A 27030-nucleotide genomic window follows, 5' to 3' on the forward strand; every position below is an offset into this window, starting at 1 on the left:
CAGCGTTATCCTTTAGCATGGGGGCTTTGAAACTTCCCACCTTGGTCTTAAGTAGCGTGAGGTTTGCTTTTGAAAAGTTTTTCACGGTGGTTTCTTTGACCGGGGGGGTGGTGGCGGAATGTGGATATCCAGAGTGATTAGTTTATGGTCAGATCTAACCAGCAAATGGTTGACCTCCAGTGTGGAACACCAGTCACCCATGTTGGTGATGACCAGGTCCAATATGTTGTCACCTCTGGTGGTGGTGTTGACCAGTTGATCCTGGGCGTTTGAGTTTATAAATTCTAGGAAATGTTGGGCAAGGGAGTTTGTACTCGAGTAGTTCTCCCAGTTAATGTTTGGGTAATTGAAATTACCCATATCAGGGTGTTTGGTAGGACCTTCATGTTTCCCACTGTTTCCAGGAATGTGGAGTGGGGGTCCTGGGACATGGTGGGTGATCTGTAGCAAGCTATAATTTGAATAGCAGTTTTGCCCGTTGTTAGTTGCACGTGGATGATCTCTGAAGCATCGTGCTGTGCCATTAACCTGGAGGTGTGGGTATCCTAGATGAATATGGATACTCCCCCGGCCTTTTGTATTTTGGGGGGGGTTTGTGGCCAAAATGTATGGTATGAGTTGTAGCCTGGTAGTGCTGGGGTGCTCTCTGGAGCCTTAAACCAGGTTTCTATTACTGCACATATATTGATTTTCTCCATACTGAGGAGTGCCTCGAGTGTGTGTGCATTTTGAGCTTTAGACTTCTGGCATTGAGTAGCATTACCCTCAGTTTTTTGTTACTTGTGCTATTTATGGCAGTGGGTTTGTCTTTTGAGCCTTGCATAAAAAAGGCACGATGGGGGGTGGCAAGAGCCTTGGCCAGTATTCGAAAGCCTAAGGGTGACAGGTGCAAGCTGACTCTAGCGAAGCAGCGTGGCTTGTCGAGCATGTCATCCCAGGCTGACAGACACTGGGTCACCTTTGAATGACACCAGAAGCTTAGCCAATTGTTGAAATTGATAATGTTTTCTCTATACCATGGTATCATTCTTGGTGAGGACAGGATGCTACTCAGGGTCTGGGTCATACCGACCTGGGCTACATGATCAGAGAGCTCCTCCATGTCTCTTTTCATGTAGTCCAGGGAGGTACAGCTCAGGTCATTCACACCAACATGGACAATGACAGAGTCATATTTGTACTTCTTCTGGAGTGACCTGAGTGCTTGCGTTATGTGGCAGATCCTGACACCTGACAGGAAGCTAACAGTAACCTTCTCCTTGCTCAGCCTAGTGAGTGGGACGTCAGTGTGCCTGACCTTAGAGTCACCTATTACTAGTGTGTTGGGTATGTTATTTTGCCTTAAGGGCTGTGATTGTGTGGCACATTGGTTTTGTGAAGTATGTGTTTCATGGTTTGTGTTGGGGGGTGGAGGTTGCTTGGATGTCTGCTTTGGAGATCTGTGTTGCTTTTGCAGATTTTTATTTAGAGCCTCTGAGTATGTTTTTGTGTATTTATGTGTGTTTTTTGCCGGTGCTGGTTTCATAGGTCTATGTGAAATTGGTGGTGTGATGCACGTCATTCTCTTCTCCTCTTGACTGCCTGCTCCAGTCTTGGGTTGAGAGAGCTTAGCCTCCAGTTTGGCTGTATAACTGCATCTCTTACATGTATTAATGTTTGGTGGAAGGAGGAGAGGGTTGTCTGTGTACATGAGGAAATTGTAACATTGCCTCAAAATGCCCAGATTCACCAGTTGGACCGGAGAGTACACCTGAAGCTGCCCTTTGGACATGCCTGGATAGGTACAGTGAACTGTTTTACTGATTGGCTGTTAAGGTCGAATAGAGAGCCTTGTCCTTCTCTACAGTATAGGAGGGTCTAGTGCTAAGGTTTATTAGTGCTTGCTATGAGTTTTGAGCAAGTGCTAGGATAAGAAGTGAATGGTTTGAGTGCTTAAGTTGAAAGTTGGTCTAATTCTAAGGGAAAAATTGAAGAGTAGACTTTGTGACAGGTGAATTTACAACCTTTGAAACTAACTGTAGGTGTGCATGCAGTTTGTGAGTTAGCCTGCCTGTGTTTGCTGATGGGACTTATGCGCCACATTCAGGACTGGTTTCTCTCTCCTGCTCCACTGAGTGTTAGGCTAGGGTCTATATCAGAACTTCGAAGTATTAAAACTTCGAATGTTCTGATATCGAACACTATTCAGTGAACGCTAAGAATAGTGAAGCTGCAGAACAGTGAATTCTTTCCTTGGGAAAGAATTCGGTTGGCCGTTTCTGTGGCTTCGCTATTCATAGCGCTGTGGTGGAAAGTTACGGGTTGGGTTCAGGTAAGTGTGCGATTGTTTGTACGTTAGGGTTAGGGGTGGGTTAAGTGAGTTAGGTTTAGGGCGCGGGTTAGGCGTGTGTGCAGTTGTGACAGACTTTAGGGTTAGGGGCGGTTTAAGTGAGTTAGGGTTAGGGCGCGGGTTAGGTGAGTGTGCGATAGTGACGGACCTTAGGGTTAGGGTTTGGGTTAAGGTAAGTGGGTAGATAGTAGTGTATGTTTAGTTTAGTGTAGTGTTAGATGTAGGAATTGAAGTGTATGTGTGTGGTTGCTGTTTGTTTGATGCGCTTGTGTTTTGTGTGTGTGTGTGTGTGTGTGTTCTGAATGTTCGATATTTTCATGTTTAGATGTTTTGGGGCCGATGAAATAGCATTCGCTATTTTCATCTTTCAATAATGTGATATAAATGCTTAGGCTACACTACAGACCCCCTGCGACCCAGCACCGGATGAACTAGGTACTCAGAAAATGAACAAATGCAGACAATGTTTCAGCCAAATCTTCCTGCATGAAACAACATCAGATATACTTTTTGGACAGTTTTACTTTCAAATCAGAAACAATGACAACAGCTCTAATATACAAGCCCACAGCAATATAAGTAATACTCATGTCTGTGTCACAATGTAATTACTGACATACAGCACAGTCATAAGGTAGATGCCACTGGAAAGATTTAATTCTCTTACCTGTCATGTAGCACTTGGTGTCCTGTGAATTGCTGACAGGGTTATTACTTTTGAACATGTAAAGGTTAAACGGCACGATGTTGCTGCTGCTGCTGAGTTGTTTCCAGGTGTCATGGTCAGGTGTTGTCCAACGACCAGCTAGCACATCATAGTCTCTTGGCCCAAAGTGTATGAGTTTGGTCAGTGGTTCATACAGCCCACCATTGAAGCCTATGATAAGCTGGAAGCTAGGATTCGTATCAATGTAGACTTCTCCATAAGCTGTGTATAGCATCTGCTTTATCATTAGCCCTGTTCTGCTAAACACAGCAAGAGGCGTTCCATTATTATCACAAGCCACATAGAATTCATCTCCACTGCTAAGCTCCATTGCAAAAAGGTGACCTTGAAGATCATAATAAAGTGAAGTTATCTCAGAGCTGGAGTGATTATACATGTGAGTGATCTTAGTGGGGCTTGAAAGATCTGCATAGAAGAATTGTATATGCTGCCCATTACTGTTTCGACTGGAAACCCTCCTTCCAAGACCATCATAGCGATACTGGATGCTCCACCCACTGACTTTGTTGTATGCTTTTATGAGATAGCCAGCAGAATTGTACTCAAATATCTCATTATCCCTTTGCCAAAGGAAGCCGTCTTCATCCATTTTATACTGGATATCACCTAGTCTAGTTATTCTGTCCCTAAGGTCATATCGTAGTGGTGTCAAACGAGCACTATTTCCAGGGCTCAGCAAATGTAGATTACCATTCAAGTCATAGCTGTAGCGCCACAGTGGTTTTTCATTCATAGTCACTGTCTGCAGTTGTCCATCAGAATCATAGTCATACGTATACCTGGTTGTGTTGGCATAGGGGCCCACTTTCAGTTCTTTTTTAACCACTCTTCCCATGTTGTCATACTGAACTGTCATCCAATACATGAGCGATCTGAAAATTTCATACTGAACCTCCCTCACTCTTCCATAAGTGTCAAAATGTTTGGTGTGTGTCATGTCTGGAGTGGTAATAATCTGATTGATGTCATAATAAATTACTCCAAATTTTCCAAATTGCTCAGTTTTACCAGAAACATCATCATATCTGTAGAGATCTATGGGCAAAGGTGTCTCATTGATAACAGCTTGCATACTTGTAACCCTGAAACTGTTGTCATAATTATAATCAAACCGGGCATTTACCATTCCTTCCTCACTAAAACGGAAGATCTGTCGATCAATCAGTGGACCTATTTGTCGATACCGTATAGTACATGTAAACCCTTCCTGCTGCAGGTTTACTGTCTTCAACATACTAGCAGTTTCATCATAGGTGAAAATAACTTTAGTTGTGTCATATAAAACCTCTGATAACTTTGACTGTTTGCCATATTTGTAAATCACACGTCTTCCAGTTCCAAGATATGCGGTATGAAGTAATCGATTATCTTCTGAGTAGTCCTGAATCACTGAGGCATTACCTTCAGAAGGTTTGTAGATATTGCGGTAATATCCAACAGATCGGATGGTTTCCAACTTTTGCCTTGCAACATTAGGCATGGTAACAGAGGATAAACGATCACTCCTATCAAACTCAAAGATGTACTGCCTCTGACTGTGAAGAAGCAAAACCATGGACTGTTGAAGAAATATGAAAAAACACACTGTCATTCTTTTTAACTACATTACATTTTTCTCAAATAATATTTCCAACAGAAAATCTTTCAGTAAAAGGACATACTTAAAACATTTTGAGAAGAAAGAAGCAGTCATTTCATAATGAAAATAAATGCTCCCTCTTAAATTTGATCTAAGCACTAATGCCGTGCATTTTCAGAGGATGTAATTCGTACGTAGTAGCCCCTTTCTTCAGAAAAGGACAAGTGCAGCACTCAGTAAATGAAAATGACCGGGTGCCTAAGAGTCTGTTTTATGTCTGTTTGTATGTTTGTGTGTCTGCAATACTTCCTCAGATTGTTCTCTATTCATTCTCATGAGCACCACTTTAACACTGCTTTTTTCTACAGAGCATTAACTCTCCATGCGTGGGCCCTTGATCACCCATCATTAAAAGGGCCGGCAACCAGTCCCTGCCTGTGTATGAGCATTTCTTCTTCTGATCTTTGTGTGCTTTCCTGACATCAGGTGAGCATGTCTTTATAAACTGTATGCGAAATGAAATGCAGAAATGATTGCATTTTTCCTGAACATTTCAGCTAATCATTAAGAGACAGGAAATGCTGACCATTAAAGATACAAAATCTACTATGCATGAGTCAGGACATCTCTACCAACAACAAAAGGTCTAGTTTCTTTATCTTTACATACTGAAATATATCATTAGCCCTCTGCCGAATTATACCCTTTTGTCTATCGCATGGTTTATATTCAGCTGTATTGTTTTTCTTACAGATTCTTTACATTTTTTTCCCCTCTGCACATGTTCACTGTCTACTTGATATATGACTTTTTTTAAGTGTAGACTCGTATTAAGTTTCACCTTACTTTCTCTCTCTATACTCTGTCTAGCCTCTTTTTAATGAATCTAATTGTTTTTTGGTTTCCACACTCATCAACTATACCCTGTAGAGTGTTTTGAATACTATATTTATTTGACATAGTCACATTTATCTGAATTCGTTTAAAAATGTATTACTCATGAAACATTTATCTATTACTATATTATGTAGAAGATATATAATATTGTTTAATGTATAATTTGTGTTTTTCTCTTTATTCTATTACTGTATAAGTTACAAACTATGTCATTTTTGTTATTTGTATCTTTTGGGGAACCCCCCCCGGGCCTCTGCTGAAAATGGACCTGTGCCCAGTCCGATTATCCCAGTAAACAAAAGTCAAATAAATAAATAAAAAATGTCAAACAATTTGGCTCCAACAAGTGAAACTGACAAATTTCCAAAACTAATACAATCAATACCTTTATCTCTTTTCATTAAATGTTATTGATTCTTTTTGAGTAATAGTGATTTTTAATCAGTTTATGTTCTTGCATGTTTCATTTTTTAGAGACGTTTTGTATCTACCAAGAAATAGTATTAAAATTTGATCATCAATGTTTCAAGAAGGGCACACTGCAATGGTTACCGAGGTAAAATGACCATAGAAGATTGCAAGGCAAAAATGTCTTTATTGCTGCTTGGTACACAAAACAAATGTAGTAAGCATTCATATATGATATGATTAACTTAACTTACAGTATCTTTTAAAGTGGTTCACTGCATCTGAGTTACACAGTAGTTAAACAGGAATTATGTAACAGTATTTTATCCCAGAATTACATTATGCAGAACAATATACTGTATGACTAAAGCTATAAAAAGACAACAGTATGCATAAAAATAACATTTTTTCTGAATGTTAGCTACATTTTTGTTACTGCATCAAAGTATGAAATATTTACTTAAGAAAACATTTATAACATGAAAAAACAGAGTATATTCAACTTTTCTGATGTGTAATTAAAAAGAAATTACCTTTTCCAGGTAAGTGTAAGTCCATGACTTTCCATCTGCAAAAGTTCTGGAAATTATCCTACCAGCCTGATCGTACTCCATGCGTTCAGACATGATGCCCCTCTGGATGCCAGCAACCTGCCCACCAGGTGAGTACGTCACATTGACCCCATTGAGCTTGCTACTGGGAGACCAGAGTGTAGGACGGCCAGCATGGTCAAAGAGGATACGCAGTGTGAACTTCCGATGGTCATCATAGATCTTTTCTGTCCTAGTGATACGATCAAAATCCAGAGACAGAAGATTCCTGTTATGAACCTGAAACAAATGCAAAAGAAAAAAGAAAAGTCTTTTTAATGCCTGAACATATTCACTGTGCAGAAGCACTTAATACATGCTCACAGGCATCACTTCAACCAGAAGAACAGTCTCCGATTAGTTCAGCCGTCTGCCACACCAAGTGTACCAAGTTGTTTATCTTTTGTAAATATATGATACAAGCATAACATTAGATTGTGCCTCTTTGACTGTGTCACATTGTACTGTTCACATCACACCACAGTTACAAGTAATACAATCTGAAGTAATTCATTTTTGTACATTATTAGATCTAAATTATAATAAGCCTCGGTGGTGCAGCGGTAGCGTTGTTGCCTCACAGCAAGAGGTTCTCCCATTTGATTCTTGGCTGGAGTGCCTTCTGTGTGGAGTCTGCATGTCCACCCTGCGGTCGAGTGGCATTCGAAAGACATGCGTAGAATGGGCATGCCTTCGTTGAAGGTTGGGTGTCAAGCTGGCACCTCAGCACCTATAAAAAATCTACTGCCAATCATTAGCGGACAGGAGTTACGCTGTGGTGACCCCTAACTGGGAAAAGTCGAAAGAAGAACTAAACTAGATCTAAATTATTAACTGAAATGTTTACCTGCACAGGATCAAACGGAATGGAATGTAAATTAACAGACTTTAAATCCAGATGGCATCTGTAACTCCCCGGCAAGCAAAACTGTTATTTTAATAGCACAGAATGTAACAGCCTAGCTGAAGTAAATCACAGCTGATGCACTTCTATTATAGCTAGACAATGCCAAGCTCAAATTTTCTATGTGCCACCAGCATAATCAAAAATAATGATAAATTAAATGCCACAATGAAACAAGCACAAACAGGAACTATGGGGACAAAACACACTCTGATTCACTTGGGAGTAAAGTAGAGAACTGTCTGACCTGTTGTCAGAATACCTGAGAAATGAGATTTCATGGACAGTTTGAGGATACATTTCATGCATCCTGCTAATAAGGCAGATGACGATGCTTGTCAAATGTACCTCGAGTTTTAACTGCAGATGTGCAAATGAGAAGGAGCATGACTGTGGCCCTATAAACTGACAGAATGTTTTATTTCGTTTTTTCAACTGGTATTACTTTAGACCTCTGGCGTACCAGCATGACCCTCAGGTGACAGTGGTAATTACTGTTTTCTAGTGTTCACTACTTGGTAAACATGACATTTGTTTTTTTGCACCTGATACCATTTTTCCCAGAGCTAACATGAAGGCAAGAAGCAAATGTACCAGAGTATACAGTTTATACCCCATAAGTAATAAGACATGACAGGCTGTATACTGCTGTAGAATACGGCACACAAAATTTAACATGGGCTTTACACACCCAAGAAGTGCAACTTTAGCAGTTTAACAGTCATTCTAGCATGTTCCACTGTGTTTATATAATGTGTTTTCCAAATGTATTTTACAACCAAATAATGGGGATCAAATGTAAGTTACATGCTGACACGCATACAGAGTGATGCAATCAATATTATCAGTCATACAGTTTCCTACCACTTATTGATATAGTACAACATGGAAGACATGACAATTGTCTACATGTTATTAGTACATGAATCCCTTTGACATATGCTAGTATTTCTTACAATGTACCAGCTACTCTCTTAAGTACCAGAATGCTAGCATTTTGATGGTATACAAACCTATCATGGCTGTCTGTCTTCTTTACATGCATTCCTTCATTTCATACAAAATGTTACTCTTATTCTACAAAGATATTATGCCATCCCACGAAGATACTATGCTATCCCACAGAGTGCCACTGTAAATCCATATTACAAGAACATGACTAGTTATTTAGCTGGTCTCTATGGAATGATATTGCTTAGTCCATATGCTACAGCAATGACTTGTCTCTGGCTCTTCATCTCCTCCTGCCTGCATATCTCTAATACTTCTAGTTTCTGTAGGATTGTACATATAAATGTGCAAATCATTTATGCATCTGCTATTGCTTCTGTCGAGCAGTCAGTTTTTTTTTCAGGTATCCTGTAGTGGAACATTTCTTCCTCCTGTTCCAAGTTAATATCTCCATTTCAATTTCATGGCAGACCCTCTAATTCTAATTAGTACTTTTAGCAAAAAGAGTGAGATCTTGGTCCTATATCTTGATTATGCTATCAGCTTCTACAACAAGCATATACTGTCATGGCTTTCTGACTGATACTAACAAACAGTAATGTAAGCTAGGGCAACGTGAAGGAGGCAACTACTCCAGTTGCAAAGTGTTGAGGGCATGGCTGATCCTAATATTTCTTTAGAACATACCAGCTTTTAAAAGCTGGTACTGCATTTGCAGTCAAACCTCTAAACTGTAGTGCTCCCTGTGTGGTCTAAACTGAGGCAACTGCTTGCTACATTAGCATACTGTCTGCTACAGTTTAAAGGGAAAAAAAAGGATTTTTGTTTTTGTTTTTTTTCACTAAACCCTGAGGGCTGTAGTCCTTCATGTGCGGTGTGGTATAAACTGTAGCAACTGAATTTGTAGCAAGCAGTTTGTGACAGTTTAAAAGAAAAAAAAAGTTTAATCTTTTTTTCCAGCTGAGGAAGGAGAGTCAGGGGCAGGGTACAGAAATGGAACCTGATTGGCTCCTGTAGTTCAGATTTGACCACAAATTCAATACTGACTTTTAAAAGTCGGTATGAACTAAAGAGCAATCAGGACCAGCCAGTTGCTCTCTTAACACTCTACACCTGGAATAGTTTTCCCCTTTGCCCTACCCTAGCTATGATACTGGCCTTAGGCTCTCAGACTTTTTTAAATTGTCCCACAGTTGAGGAGGGTTGGGGTGAGACAATGGGACAAAGACACAGGACCTGGTTAGCTGGTCAGCTCCTTTTTTTTTCCCCCTCTTCCATTAAGGAGATGGGGCAGGAGGGACTGGGGGACATGTGCCTGTTGTTAATACACAGAGCAGACAATTTTTTTTCTTTTTCTGCTCTTCAGGCTGCCAGGATGGGGATCAGACCTAGGTGCTATAAAAGCCAGCTATGCCTCTGCTGACAATGTCTGCATGTCTTCTGTATCTCGCCTCCTTGTCTGCTAGATCTTTGCACAACTGGTAATGACATACCCTAACATATACTGGTTAAGGATTAAAGTCCATAATACCCATTAAAATAACCTTGTAGCATCTGTTACCAAAAACTAATCTTAACATGATGTACACAGATTAGCATGATTTACATTTCTGAGACTCATTAGGACCACATTCCAATAATATACCACTATTTTGGAAAACCAGTTAAATACGTTTTCATTTCTGCTCAGTGTTTTGTCAAGTCTGTACTTATTTGTGCAAGGGGCCTGAAGATGCAGGGAAATAAATAGTCATTCTGAAAGACCCTATACACCAATATTAAACTACTCCTTAATCTGAAGTAAATTAGGGAAATGGATTTACGTTTTCTATATGCACTCATAATTTTGGTCTGCTAAACCAATGATCCATTTAGTAAGTTTTTTTCTAAATGTTTTCTAATATATTATTAGTTCAAAAATACAGCAACATAGTCTAGTTTTGCTTTTACCAGACTAGTGGATACTTTTAGCATTTACCCTTCTGTTTCCTGTTTTAATGTAGCTACACATACTGCACATCCTACAGACTCTAAAGATATACTACATATACAATTTATATAAGTCACCAAAGTTTTAAGTACCTCAGAATCTTCACTATTTATATAACAGAAAATTTTATTCCTAACTTTACTGAAAGGCATACTTTTTATTCTATCCAAAGTTCCAACCACATTATTATTTATAACCCATTAATATAATTTATTTAAAGAAAACTATAGCCATAAAATATTAACAGAGAATGTGATTTTTCAATTGTTTATGTCATTAGTATAAATCATAAGTAAAATTCAATTTTGGAACTCAATATCTCTTAAGTCCAAGTTAAACAAATAGAAGACTCAAACCGGACCTTTAAGGGACATCTGGACTGACCATATGGCTTGGATCAGCTATACTTTCCTAACATATCTTTGAGGTCTTATTGTGCAACTATTTTTGAATGCAGCTACAAAGCAGTGAAGAAAGGCCCAATCAGGTAATCTTACTCACCAATAAATTGTGATTAATTGGTTTACCTTTGAAATGTTCAAAATCAACCTACTGAACGGCCCTTTGTGCGAACCGGAATGACGAAAATCGTCAGTCCGATCTGCACCGAAGTTCGAAAATCAGCAAATCGAAAACCAGATTCTCTGATTTTCGAACTTCAATTCAAAGACAAAGCATAATGCAGGGGGGCTGTGCCCCCTTGCACCCCCCAGACCCCCCTACTTTATAATTCTAACTCTGAGGTCATACTACAGTGGGGAAAAGGTCCACTTCCCGATCCCCACTATAGTGCACCTCACACCAAAAATGCTGAATCTGCAATGACGTTACTGTGCATTCACTCATTGCACATTTGATGCGTTTTGTTTTCGGCCTTCCGAAAACTTGAAAAAGTCCTTTCGGACTTTTGTATTTCACACATGTGCATTACGCACATGTAAAGATAAACCGATTAATCCCATCAAATGCATTAGTGAATTATACATACAGTAGTATGTTTACTCGCAAGTCACAGCTAAAGCCATAACTGTATTATGAAAGAGATAAATTGCTAGTTGCAATTGATCCATTTTTATATAAGCACAGTGACAGATGAAATGCAGATTTATTTCATTTTGTAACAATTTTATTAATAATATAAACATAAATAAGCAATGTCAAAACCCAGTTTTAAAAGGTACAAGATACAGTTCATACACTTGTGGAAATAATCAGTTTTACAAATATTAAGGCATAAGCATAAATGTTTATTTACTTACTTATGTTTTATTGACTGGTTAATCCCATTAGGCTAGTAGCCTCCTTTTAAGGGAGACCATAGGTGGTATTAATAATACTGGGGCAAATTTGGCTAAAGCATTGGGAAAACGTCCCCTACTCATCATTGTTGTGAGCAGGGCATATTTTGCACGAGCACTTCCTGCTTCCATTCCAAGTGCTGAGAGGTAGATGGACAGAAAGTAATGGATTGATGAGACTGATGGAGGAAAAAGCAAATATCAACACCTGATAATATGTGCAGTACTCTGACAAGATGTTTCAAAGTAATCTGTTTGATAGGGATGAGTCGGCAAACGATGGATATATAATTACAACCTTTCAGATGGGAGGACTGTGGGATGATTTACTTAAAGAAATGATGATGCAGAGTAAGTCAGAAAACGAAGTAGAAATTTCTGGTGGGACATTACAGAGAAAATATAAAAGCAGGACACAGAGACAATGATGAAGAATAGTGGTGAGAAGGAAAAAAACATATGCAGAGAAAGTAAAAGAAGGCAAAAGGGGAGTAGTAGAAAAGAAGGCAGAAGAAAATGAAAAACAGGAAGTACGTGGTAAGGATTCAAAGTAAAGAAGATAAAGAAATGGACTGGTATGAAGTGTGGGACAATTTAATAGCTCCTTTGAGTGTAAAAGTACATGAGATAACAGCATTTATTCTTATTAACAAAGAGAAAATGTGTGACATTATATTTGATTCTTTTTTACAATGGAAACTTTTCTTGGAGAATATGAAAAAAAAGAAAGACTGTAACCCATGGAATTGTTACCTGATAAAAGCATTTAACAGGGAAACAAAAAAAAGAAAATGTATGCACAATTTCGAACAGAGGAGGAAAGAGAGACTTTATGTAAAGTAATACTAGACACTGCAAAAGTTTATGACAAAATGGGGTCTATGGACTGGTGGATGAAATTGTAATATTGTGTTAAAAACAGAAAGGGAAAAAGTATACATATACCAAGCATGATAAATGTGGATTGTAAAATACTGGGGACAAACCAAAACATGTTTTTTTATGGAAAAGAAGGACATTTGCTAAGTAACTTGATAAAAGAAAACTTATTTGTGCAGAAATGGGACAGGATTCAATATTGTGAATTAAAATGTTATAAATGTAACAAAACTGGACATTTATGGATGGATTGAAAAAACTGGAAATAAAATCAAAGAAAAACAAAAAGAAGAAAATGAACAGAGAAAACCATTTTAGAAGTAGTAGAAATAGAAAAGAAATTAGATGAGAAAAAAATAATAAATAGAACATAGAAGAAGGCTCTGAAATAAGTCATAACAAAGACATAAATTAGCAGGTAGCAAAATGGCTGGTTAAGCCAAGTGGTGCACATGAAGAGTGGTGTAAGACAGGGATGCCCAATGAGTTGTACACTCTTTGCATTAGTTATGAATGTGATAGTATGTGAAATAAATTACAAAATGAAGGAGGTGGGGTATACAACACTTGAAGGGTTAAGAATTCCAGTTCTGTTACCATATGCACATGGCATTACAATAATTGCAAAAAAACAAACTTTGGATAGAAGAAGTATAATTTGCAAAAATGAGTGTCTGTAGGTGATAGGGGTGGCTTTAAATAAAGAGAAAAGTAAAGGTTTAGTTTATGTTGTAAAGATGGAAGGTATATATTTTATAAGGAATGAAATGTCAGTGTTAGGTATACAATTTGGGCATAAACATGTAAGTAGAATTCAATGGGAAAAGAACAGAAGAAATAAAACAAACCTGTCTTTTCTGGAGAACATACAAATTACCATTCAGAAAAAAGACTTATTTGACAAATATAGTACTGATGGGAAAGACAGCATCTGCATTTGAAAAGGACTTATTGCATATTTTATTTTCACTTATATCGGGTTTTAGATTAAGCCCGTTAAAACGAGGAGTTCTGCATGTAAATAAGGAGGAAGGAGGTTTATGGTTAATTAATCCAGTGGTATACACAGCTTCATTAAATTTCTATAAAGGTTAAAGTGGATAAATGAAAAAGACAAGAGATTAGTAGTAAAATTGCATAAATACAAGTATGATAAATTTTGGTGTATGGTAAAAGACAGTAAAAGAGAAAACAAGAGCATAAATGAAAAAGTAAAATCTTACCAACAAAAAATATTTTTTGTGGAAAATAAAAGTTGATGACATAGAAAAAGACAGAAAAATGTGGCATAAGAATGTAATGATAAAATCTTACTATGTAAAAAACGCAGGGAACTTTAACAGATGGAAAAGGTAAAGCTATAAAATAAGAAGCAAATGGTATAATCAGAAAACAGAATTCAAGATTTTATATGGAGACTGGTAATAGATAAATTTACTAGTAAAAGGATGCCATATAAAAAGAAAAATGATAGAATTTGTTTACATTGACAAGGAGAAAAATAAACTACTGAACATGTGTTTTTGAAATGTAAAAGATTAAAAAAGTTATGGGGAGAATTATGTAAAGATTTTTTTGAAGATATAAAAGAACTACATAAAATAAACATGGATATGACAGAATATGGTTATTACAAGAATAGAAGTAAAGAATATGTTAAAAGGATAAAAAGTTATTTTATATTACAAAAACAGAAAAAAAGAATGTTAAAAGAACTGATACAACGTTATTTTATATGATATTGGCTATATGGAATGAAAGAATAAATTTAATTATTTTTAATCGTAAATGGATTTTAGCAGCAATATTAAGTAAAATCAGATGGTGGTTGTGGAAAAAGGAGTGGAGGTCAAACAGGTATGATAATTTAGTATGATTATGAGAAAAATTATGAATATGTTTATATATTTGTATACCTATATATATGTACATTTGTAAAGTAAATATGTTGTACGTAAGAGTTTGTTTTTCTATATAAATAAAGGACCACTACTCTTTTCAATGGGTGCTGTGGGATCATTTAAATAAACCTGCACTATCACCAACTCATTCAGATAGGAACTCGGTTTAATGTTTTATCTTAAGGATGACACACTTACAAGTGCAGTACCCCCCCTTATGCTGCACTGCAGTATCAGCAATCCATCTACCTGGTGTGAGAATAGAACTCACAGCCTCCTGGATTAACAGCAAGTATGCTACCTGTTATGCCACTGACACTGCTTATTGAATATATTACACTGAACTCCCCCTCTTAGGGCAGAGGGGGAGAGAAAGGGATGGAAAGACAGCTTATATTATATCAAATGTAAGTTTTGCAATAAAAAGTGGAAGCAAGAATCAAATGCCTTATGGGCACACATTGTCTTTTTTCTCTAAGACATCTGTTTGATAGATTTATCCCAGTATTTTCTCCAGGAGATCCATTTCTTGTCCTACATCTTTGAAGTGTTGGTTCTACAACATCCTTCATCCCTTTCCCAGATCCCATTCATTAGCCTTCTAACTTCTCCCAATGTGAGCCATTTTGCCCCATTCCAATCTAGCGATACGCTTCTTTGCTGCTGACATCAGCAATACTAGGAAGTTCTGATGATTTATGAGTAGGTTTATGGCACCATCATAACCCGACATAAGCAGCACAAGACTAAGTACCAACTCCTTAAAAAAATCCTCTGAGAACATCTTGTACCTGATATCTGAAATTGTCCAAAACTCTGTAGCTCCAGAATGTACATATGTCCCCAAGTACCCTCCTCCCCACATTGCCAACATCTTTCACAGAGCTGAGAGAATATCATTGCGAAGAGTAGAGTAGCTAGGGTGGGGTAAGAGGGGCAAATGCTCTGGTTGCAAAATGTTGGGTGGTACAATCAGCTGATCCAGGTTTCCTTAATACAGTACTAGCTTTTAAAAATTGGTATTGCATTTGCAGTTTAACCTGAGCTCTTTAGCGCTCTACGTGTAGGCTAAACTGTAGCAAGCAGTTTGCTACTGTTTGAAAGTAAAAAAAAAAAATAGAAAATCTCTCTTTTATTTATTTTTTTTTTTTTTTTTTTTTTTGGTACAACCTGAGCGCTGTGTCACTCCATGCAGGCAGGATATAAATCATACTAACAGTTTGCCTGCCACAGTTAAAATTAAAGACAATTTTTTTTTTACTAAAGCATGAGCGCTGTAGTGCTTTGTACAATTTAAATTAAAGAGGATTTTTTTAACTAAAACATGAGTGCCATAGCGCTCTGTGCAGGCAGGGTATAAACTGTAGCAACTGTTTGCTATATTTTAAAAGAAGAAATTAATTTAAAAAATGTGAGAAAGGGGCAGGGCACATAAATGGGACCTGAATGGTTACGGCACGGGAGCAGTTGTCATGCATCTAGCCACTTAGTTGGTGTACCTCTAAAAGGAATGGTCTTTTTTTTTTCCTCTTCAGTGGAAGAACTGGGGGGGTCATGGATCTAACTGTCTAACTGTAATAAGCTGATAGCTACATTTTTTTTTTTGCTGTAAACTACAAGACCTAAGAGGGGAGGGCGCTGGTTTGTCATACTGGCACAAAGTGCTGGCTGAGCCAGAGTTTATAAAGAGTAAAAATATATATGTAGGTGATTCTAGATGAAGATTCTATATTTTCTAGCTTGGGTGGCATATCTCGGCAACTGACAAAACTTAATCCAGACCTCATCTATTATCTCCCTTCCTAACTCTGAAGTCCTTCACCTTTATTTTTGAGAGGGCTTCATTATTCAGCTCACATAATGCTTTTTCTGCCACATTTACTAATCTTTTGCCAAATCTCTAGTCTATAGTAGAAAATATGGTAATCTCGGATGGGGTAATATCCCTGATTCACCTACTTGCAATTTCACTGCTATCTCAAACTGCCCCAGGCAGAAATTATTGTTTAACTTTTTCATTTCCATTTATAACTACCATAGCCGGCCCTAGGCATAGGCCAACTAGGCAGCCGCCTAGGGCACCACTCTAGCAAGGGCACTTTTCCAGTAATCTGGTTGGTGTAGATAGACCAACATGAGGGTACTGTGAAGTCCTTTTGCCTAGGCCCCAGCTGACTAAAGGCTAGTCCTGATAACTACTACAGATCATGAAGGTTTTTTCCATTATTTTTGCTATTCAGATCTTACAGTGTTTCAAAAAATAATCTGCTCAAACTATATAACATAAAGGAGATTATACTGTGTGTAATTTTCACTATCTATCACTGCTCACATTTTCATAACCTGAAACGTTTTATGATGTCAGTAAAGCAGTCTAAGCAAAACTCTTCCAAAGATTAAGCTGTTGGAGAAATCCTAGTACAAACAGCAGGGATAACTTTTACTTCAACATCACATAAACTGGTAACGATTATATTTTTGATCAGGGAAGTGTGGCTGTTATCCACATAACCAAAGAAAATGAAGGACAAAATGATGTAATGGAAGTTGTACAGATCTGCCTTTGAGTTCAGTGAAGTAACAATTGTTAGTCAAAGATAACTGGAGCAGAACAGCTTCCAGTCTTGGGATGTTGTGTAAACTTGCTCAAATCACAACTTTGCATATATAATAGAACATGCAATTTAGCTACCTTATCTGACGTACGATTTAAATCCACCATGATCGGTATTTTAGTAGCTTAATTAGCACAATCCAGTAATTATGTTAAAAAAACATTAACAATGTTTTTAATGCTGGTCTAACAAATCAGTGACTTGTAGTACTACCACTGTAAGTAATACTGAAACATATCATCATATTTATTGTTCACAGGTAGGTACTAGGCTATTGCCCCTAGGGCCTATATAAGCCTAGCCAAACGGTACCCTGGTTTTTGCCACCCAATAAAATTATTTTCCTGTGCCCCTGTCAAGCAGAGCCACAGAAGTGATCCCCGGGGTGAATTTCCTATCTCTCATCCAATCATCAAGATTTTTCTTGAAGAGTGCTAATGAGGAGCTCTGTTTGATATAGATAGGTAGTTTGTTCCAGACTACCTAGGCTATATCATATTACAGGGACACAGATTGTACTATAGGGAAAGGCAGACTGAAAAACAAAACCACTTTAGTATGGCAGTCCCTATTAGGCCATTTTGAGGTAAAACAAATGATACAATTATACTAAACACTTAAAGCAATACTGAAGACTTAGTAATATACAGAATATTAAAATATGACAAAAACATGTCAGAGTAGCCTTTTCCTTCAAGGTGTTATAGTTCTAGACAAATAGCACAAATTATACTTCACAACTCTCCCTTCAAAGAGGGGCATATATATATATATATATATATATATATATATATATATATATATATATGGGTCTAGGACTATTCACTGAAAACACATTTCACAGAAAGTCAAATGACTATGCACAAATCACTGGAAGCTCAGTTCACTGAAAACACAATTCACTGAAACACATTTTACTGACAGTTATATACGGCATTTTCCCGACTGTAGTGCGACCCTGGAGTTAGTATATATATAGCAAGGAAGGGTGTGGGGGCACCGCCCCCCTCATTGGGGGGTGTGGGGGTGTAGCCCCCCACATAGTTTGGATATATATTATGTTCAGAAAAGAGTAACTTATTGGAATTGCAAGTATCCATGTATACAATTCAAAATATTTAAAATAGGTGGGGGGATATACCCCCACACCCCCTTACTAGATATACTAACTCGAGGGTCGCACTACAGTGGGGAAAAGGCCATATATAACTTTCAGTGAAATGTGTTTCAGTGAATTGTGTTTTCAGTGAATTGAGCTTGCAGTGACTTGTGCACAGTCAAATGTGTTTATGTGAAATGTGCTTTCAGTGAATTGTCCTAGACCCATATATATATATATATATATATATATATATATATATATATATATATATATGAAATAAATGCAGCAACCAGTGCAACCACCATGGCTGTCATAAAAATAAAACTTTACTACAATAAAACAGTCAAAGATTAGCGCTTTTGGATAACTCAGTATCCTTCATGTGATCAAACCTTCCATGTAAACAAGTCTCTATTTAAAAACTTAAGCAAATCAAAATCATTGCAATAGTCTACTACCCTTTAGGGCTGGTTTGAGAGGTAGACTGCTGTTAAGCCCAGCTAGTTTGTCAGCCTGTAAGTCACCTATCCAGTTCATCTCAGCTGTCTCAGTAACATTCACTAAATCTTCTCCCCTTGTATTCTCATTAATGACCTGTAGGGTTAAAAAGCGAAAACTGTGACTATTACTCTCTAGTATATGTTTCAGCAAAGGATTCTTAGAGTCATTTAACGAAATGACTCTCCTTGTCAATAAGGAGAAATTAATCGTAGGCACTAAACAGCCTATAATTGCAATGTACCTTGCAAAGGTAAGGGAAAACAGCTCTTATACTTTACAAAAAAAGCACCTAAACAGGCATGTCCAAGGGTCCGCTTCCGTTGATTTCTCCTATCCACCTGGTGAATCTGTGCACACTGGGGTAATGAGGCAACTGCCTCATGTACACATACAACCCTCTCCTCCTACCACACAACACAAAAACTGCGAGATGCACTTACATAGCCAAATTGGAAGCAAAGCTCTCTCTGGCCAAGATTGTGCTAGACGGTCAAGAGGAGAAGGTTAACACCTGCAGTACACCTCAAGCGACTCATAACCCTTCAAAACCCACACCATCAACACCCACACATCGCAACACTAAACCCACATACACGGAGGCCCTTAACATCAACCTGGCCAAGTAACAAGGACCTCCGTAGCTGAAACGCAAACAAACACCAGTCACAACCAAAGTGACACATAGCTCACAACACCAGTCTGCCACCCAACAACAGCCCCCAAGGCAAGACAATGTACCCAACACTTTAGTCATAGGTGACTCTATAGTCAGACACACTGATGTCCCACTCACCAGACTGAACAAGGAAAAAATTACAGTCAGCTGCCTGTCGGGTGCCAGGATCCGCCACATAACGCATGCACTCAAGTCACTCCACAACAAGTACAAATATGACTCTGTCATTGTCCATGCTGAAGTGAATGACTTGAGATGTACCTCCCTGGAATACATGAAAAGAGACATGGAAGAGCTCTCGGATCATGTGGCCCAGGCAGGTATGACCCTAGCCCTGAGTAGCATCCTGCCTTCGCCCAGAATGATACCACAGTATAAGGACAAAATGATTGACTTCAACAATTGGCTAAGCTTCTGGTGTCATTCCAGTATCTGTCTGCCTGGGAAGACATGATTGACAAACCACGATACTTTGCCAGAGATGGTCTGCACCTGTCACCCCTGGGATTCAGGTTACTGGCTAAAGCTCTTGCCACCCCTATAGTGTCTTTTTCAGGCAAGGTTCAAAGGACAAAACCACCACCGTAACAGATACAAGCATGCAAAATCTGAAGGTAATGCTACTCAATGCTAGAAGGCTAAACCTCAAAATGCACTCTCTCAAGGCACTCCTAAAAAATGGAGAACATCGATATTTGTGCAGTAACTGAGACCTGGTTCAAGGCTCCAGAGAGCACCCCTGCAATACCAGGCTACAACTCTTACCACACTTTTTGGCCACAAGACCGAAACACTAAAGGCGGAGGAGTGTCCATATTCACCAAGGATATTCACACCTCCAGGCTAGTTGCCCAACACAATGCATCTGAAATTCTCCAGGTGCAGCTAACACTAGGTAAGACTACAATCCAAACTGTAGGTTGCTACAGATCCCCCACCATGCCCCAAGATTCTCACTACACCTTTCTAAACATACTGGAAAATATTAAGATACAACTAAACACAGCTACCCTGATATTAACTGGGAAAACTACTCGGGTACAAACTCCTTTTCCTAACGGTTCTTGGAATTCATAAATTCCAATGCCCTGGATCAGCTAATCCTTTGTCCCACCGGGGGTTCCAATATCCTAGACCTGGTCATTACCAACATGGGAGATAGATGCTCCACACCAGTGGTCACCCTCTCATTGGTCAGGTCTGACCATAAGCAAATCACCCTTGACATCCACATCCCACCCCCACCTCCCAGTAAGGAAACCTCCTTAAAAAACTTCTCCAAAGCCAACTTCATGCTACTGAAGTCAGAAGTGACAAACTTCATGACACCCATGCAGACGGGATCTGAAAGTTCGACTGCAGAATCCTACACTAAGGCACTGTACGAGGACATCCACTCATGCATGAATCGTGCCATTCCAAATAGAACCAAGATGCTCTCCTCCAAAAAAAGGAAGCCAATCTGGTGGTCCCCTGCTACAAACAAAACTATACAACAGAAGGAAGAAATTGTTGCAGAAAAGAGGAAAATCCCAGGATGCATAAAACTCCCTCACCAGCCTCAGTAAGAAGCTGAGATCCCTCATAAAATCCTCAAAAGCTAATTACAAAAATAAAATTGCCAAAGATTCCAAAGACAACCACAAGGCATTCTATAGTTATGTCAAGAATCTAAATGGCAATGCTCAGATCTGCTCTGAGCTACAACAGAATGGCATTAAATATACTGATCCCAAGGATATTGCCAATATCCTGGCAGATCAATTTAGTGCCAACTTCACCCCCCTCTCATCCCCTAAAGGGCCTATCTCAATACCAAAAGATTGCCAAATTCTGGTAACCATGGCCACACAGGTAGAAACCACACTCTCCAAAGCTAAGAATACAGCATCCATGGGACCAGATGACATCCCAGGCTGTGTACTACGTGAACTACAAAATGAACTAGCACCTCACCTAAGTGTCATGTTTAATCATAGCCTCACCTCAGGCTTCGTGCCCACTGAGTGGCGCACAGCTACAGTTATCCAACTCCACAAGGGGGGATCCACCTTGGATCCCGGGAACTACCGTCCCATCAGTCTGATGAGCCTGATCTGCAGGGGCATGGAACACATTATCATGGAAATTACAAACAAAGACATTGGCAACCTTCAAACACTGGACCCCACCCAGTTTGGGTTTGTGAAGGGCCGATCTTGTCTCCGGAACCTGACTGATTTCTTCGAATCAGTCTCCAGAACTGTGGACGAGGGTAAGGTGGTCCACACAGCTTATCTGGACCTCGCCAAGGCCTTTGACACCATCCCCCACTCTGGAATCATAGATAAACTTACTAAGCTGGGCATAAATCCCTACATCACTCGATGGGTTGCCAGCTGGCTTACTGACAGAATCCAGACTGTAAAAGTAGCTGACTCCAAATCCAGCTCCAGACAAGTGACAAGTGGAGTACCTCAGGGTTCAGTCCTGGGACCACTCTTGTTTGGCATCTACTTCTCTGAAGTACAGGCCAACCCTAAGGGACTCTGGCTAACAAAGTTCACAGATGAGTGCAAACTGGGAGCCATTATTGAATCCCCAAATGATGTGGATATTCTACAAAAGGGCCTTACAGAAACAGATGCCTCATGCCAGAGCCATGGGCTCAAGCTTAATGCCAAGAAATGTATAGTTATCCCCTTTGGAAAAAAACATGTACCCATGAATTACCACATAGGTGGCAGTACACTAAACATTGAAAGTGTGATGAGAGACTTAGGGACACAGGTGGACAGTGGTCTCACCTTCGATAACCACATCGCCACAACAGTCAGGAAATCCTTCCATGTGGCACACCTCATCACTAAGGGCTTTTTATCCAGAAGAAAGGAGGTCATTGTCCCACTGTACTCATCCCTCATTAGACCCATTATAGAGTATAATGCCCCATTTGGTATGTACCTCACAAGACATCTGCAACAGCTGGAAAGGCCACAGAAATACCTCACTAAAAGAATCACAGGCCTAAAGCAGATGCCATATGATGACTGTCTAAAAAACCTCCAGCTATACTCTGTGGCATATCGCCTACTCAGAGGCGATCTCTGCTTAACATACAAGGCCATATCAAACCCTGAGCTGTTGGACATGTTCCACTTAAAGAAATCCCAATCCCTCAGAGCCACACGCTCCAGGGATCTAAACCTTGTCATCATAATGAACAAAACATGCTGGAGGGATAGGTTCCTGACCCAGAGACTCCCCATACTCCGGAATAGACTGTCCATACATGTCAAGCAGAGCGCCTCCTTGGCCCTCTTCAAAAGGAACCTTGATGATTGGATGGGAGATAGGAAATTCACACCGGGATCAGGTCAGTTGCCCTGCTAGACAGGGGTCCAGGGAAGTAAATATTGTGGGAAGAAATATCCGGGGAATTGTTATGGCTAGGCTTGTATAGGCCCTAGGGCTGATAGCCTAGTACCAACCTATGAACCTATGAACCAAATGTCACTCATATGTTTTGAAATGCATTCCTTAAACTGGCAATTAGTCTTGCCAACATAAAAGGAACTGCATAAAACATAGCAAGCAGCATACATAAAGTTTCTGGTTCTGCAGTCTGCATAAGATCTCAGCTTGTATACTTTGCCATTCACTGGATGTACAAAAACATCTGATGTTAATATACATTTACAACAGGTGCATATATGCCATGGAAAAGTTCCTTTTTTGCTGGTCAAAGAGCTATTATATAAAATCTGCTTTAAGTTCTTACAATTCCTAAATGTGAACACAGTGTGTCACCAACAATTCTTCTAATGTTTTCATCACTAGTGAAAATACACCACTTATGTTTAACAACAGAAAGTTCACCTCAGGAATCACTTCAGTGGCTCTGCTGGACAGAGGCACAGGGAACTAATCTAAGGGGATGGCGAAAGCCAACACATTCTGGCTAGGCTTATAAATGCCTTCAGGCAGATAGCCTAGTACCCACCTATGAATATATAATATTACATATCTGTTGTGTGTCAGCAGTGTATTTCAAAACTATCCTATTCCTATGTGACCGGTTGTGATGTAAAGTCTCATGCTATACAGAAGATACACTTGAAAAGTATGGTGCTTTTCAGGATGCTCTTAGTGAAAAAACTTCTTCAGTGATCCTTTTAACTTCATTACGGTCATATTCTGTTTTAAAAAACATGTTCTTAATCATAGCATTTGCTGCTGTATAGTCATTTTCATCTATGTGCAGCCTTGATGCTCGTAGAAGTTGCCCCTTTATATTACAATAAATACGCCATGGATGCATACTGTTACATATTAACAGATTGTTTCTCTTGCAGATCTTATAGTATAAAGAATTACTGATCTCATTATTTTGTATAGTTAAACATCTACAAAATTTACATGCGTGTTAGACTTCTCCATAGTAAATTTGAAAAGAGAAGTTGTACTTCCTAAATATTCCACAAATTGATAAAGTTCTTGTTTAGAGCCAGTGCACAGAAAAGAACACATCATCCACAAATCTTTTATAGTATAACTGGTGGTCAGCGAAAGGATTGTTGTCAAGTATAAAGTCCACCTCCCACTTCACCAACACCAAGTTGGTATATTAGGTGGCAAAGGGAGTTCCCTTCGGTACCCCTGATCGTTCCCAATATATATTCTGCTTAAACATCAGGACATTAAAGCTTATCTTGATGAATATACTGGGTTAGACTCAGACATCTGTGTATTGCTGCTGTTATTAAGGATCTATATTATAAGATCGACGTTTGAAAACATCGAGCAACATATGGTCGACACCATATGGTCGATGTCTTCAAACATCGACCTTATAAAAAGACAAAAAGAAAAAAGTACCCTAACGGGTTTAAGAAGGGGGGCAAACCTCCCTGCACCACCCACGCCACCGCTACTTAAATATACCAACCCCGAGACCGCACTACATTGCAGTAAATGGAAATCTCCCCTTACAGAGACTTCCGTTTACACGCTCGAGATTCTGAGCATTCGATATTCTCGTGTCGACAATGTCAGATTCAACATTGTCAGCTTTCGAGAATATAATATAGACCCGTTATTAAGGATGGTGCTGGAAAACAATGCACTGATGTTTAAGCAGAACATAGAACTGCAAGAGAAATTTAAGCAGAACATAGAACTGCAAGAGAAACAATCTGCTAATATATAACAGTATACATCCATGGCATATTTATTCCAGTATAGTTAAGGGGTAACTTCTACGAGCATCATGACTGCATACAGATGAAAATGACTATACAGCAGCAAATGCTATGATTAAGAACATGTTTTTTTTGAAAGAGGATAACCATAATGTAGTTGAAAGGATCTCTGAAGAAGTTTCCTCACTAGGTACATCCAGAGAAGCACCATACTTTTCACGTGGACATTCTTTGCAGCATGAGACTTTATGTTGCAACCGGTAACATAGGAATAGAATAGTTTTGAAATACACTACTGACATACAACAGATATGTAATATTATTAAACGCAATTGGTGTATCCTCACTAGCGATGAAAACATTAGAAGAATTGTTGGTGACACACCGTGTTTCTCATTTAGAAATTGAAAGAACTTAAAGCAGAATTTATGTAATAGATCTTTGATCAGATTTAAGCCAATTTCCAACAAAAAAGGAACTTTTCCATGCCGTATCTGCACCTATTGTAAATATATTTTAACCTCAGATCTTTTTGTACATCCAGTGAATGGCAAAATATACAAGCTGTGATCTTGTGCAGACTGCAGGACCAGAAACTTTTTTTATGTTGCTTGCTGCGATTTATGCAATTCCTTTTATGTTGGCAAGACTAACTGCCAGTTTAAGGAATGCATTTCAAAACATATAAGTGATATTTGGTTAAATGATTCTGTAAGAATCCTTTGCTAAAACATACACTGGAGAGTAATAGTCACAGCTTTTGCATCTTGGCCCTGCAGGTCATTAATGAGAATGCCAACGGAGGAGATTTAGTGAGTATTACTGAGACAACTCAGATAAATTGGATAGGTAACTTGCAGGCTGCTAAGCTACCTGGGCTTAACAGCAATCTACCTCTCAAACCAGCCTTAAAGGGAGGTAGACTATTATGATGATTTTGATTCGTTGGTAAAGTTTTTAAATAGAGAATTACTTACATGGAAGGTTTGATCTGAGGATACTGAGTTATCCGAAAGCGCTAATCTTTATGAATGTTTTACTGTATTAAAGTTTTAATTTTATGACAGCCATGGTGGTCGCACTGGTTGGCTGCATTTATTGGACACTTTTTAGTATGGTGCTTTCTTTGATAGCCGGCTTCCTGTTATGTTTTTGTTACATATACATATGTGTGTGTGTTAAATGCTTTGTTGCAGTCAACCTATTTCTCAGACTAAGACAAAACTGAAGTACCAAAGCAGCATAAGATTTCTAATTAATTATGTGCTGAGCCTTTTGAATGCTTTAGATAAAAAGGTAATGACAACAGGGCATATGCAAGGTAAAAAAGCTCATTGTACAAAATGTTATTCTTAATCTCCAAGCATGCTTCTCTGCATTTTAGAATAGAAGCACATGTTAAGCCAAAGCAGTATTCTTTCTGTATGGCAAAAGCTAAGCAGTGTTTAATTTATAAGCCCTACTATGCTTACTATATTTAAACGTTAAAGTACAGTAACAAGCAACAGAACAAAAATATTTATATTTGGAGCTTAGGCAGTCTGTAATTTATTACTGATAGACTTTAATTTGCAGCCAGCTGGCTGGCACATCAATCTGTTATGCTGACAGAGCAATTAGACTGCAGTAACTTTTCAAAAAAAAAAAAAAAGACAAAGAAGCTGAAGGCTATTTGATGGAAAGCCTCTGGCAGAAATGCAATAAAACCGTGTATGCATGCACTGTGAATAAGGAAAGAACCATTTCCCAATGGCTCACAGACAGCAGTGCATTAAAACCCAACAATTAATTTTAGGTATATATGTGAATAATCCAAATCATTAGTCTTCTTACCAATTGGTTATCAACATTTTCCAGTAAAATGTGAATTGTGCCATAGCTTCTGAAAGAAAAGCAAAAACTTGTTTTGATGTGATTATTTCGGATATACATAATAGATACACAGATATGAATATACAGCATCCAGGCGCAGGACATCTGCAGTCTCAGTAGTAAAATGAAACACTGACACTAACTCCCTTTAACGTCACTGCATATATCTATGCATACAATTTCAGAGCACACAAACTATGTCTTAAAGCACAGCTTACCTTTTGTAAATCAAGCTGCTGGAAATTACATATATTATTATTAAAATAATATAGGTGGCTTTAGTTTTTTAAATGGTGTCAGTTCAAGATGATGAAATTATTTCTGTACAATGATGTTTATATTAGGATATGCTGATGCTATAGTTTAGTTAAACTGTGATGTGTTTTAAATAATTATGTTTATTTTTTTCTTAAAATTGTATCAGCTTTTGGTTCCAGGTGTTTAATGGGGTGGGGGTGGGGGGGGCAGTTTGATGAATGCAGACAAAGTGAGAGTGTGTGTGTGTGCGTGTGTGCGTGTGTTTATAATATATACTATAATATATATATATATATATATATATATATATATATATATATATATATATATATACATACACATGGATGGATTTTTTTTTCTTAACTGGCACTAT

General features: G+C 38.5%; 1 protein-coding gene across 11 annotated transcripts in view; it reads right to left on the bottom strand.

Annotated features, from left to right (window-relative positions):
* The window catches only part of TENM4 (teneurin transmembrane protein 4), a 4497462-nt gene that overhangs the window by 165571 nt on the left and 4304861 nt on the right, over positions 1-27030 (bottom strand). For all 11 annotated transcript variants that reach the window (XM_044071318.1, XM_044071319.1, XM_044071323.1 and 8 more), the window contains 2 exons: positions 6474-6770; positions 2997-4614 (listed from right to left, as the gene is read on the bottom strand). In XM_044071318.1, coding sequence (XP_043927253.1) covers positions 2997-4614; positions 6474-6770 — 1915 coding nt within the window. The remainder of the gene's footprint in view (positions 1-2996; positions 4615-6473; positions 6771-27030) is intronic.

This window comes from Protopterus annectens, chromosome 5.part0 (assembly GCF_019279795.1).
Source record: "Protopterus annectens isolate FY-2018-M chromosome 5.part0, PAN1.0, whole genome shotgun sequence".
In the NCBI taxonomy this organism is placed as follows: domain Eukaryota; kingdom Metazoa; phylum Chordata; order Ceratodontiformes; family Protopteridae; genus Protopterus; species Protopterus annectens.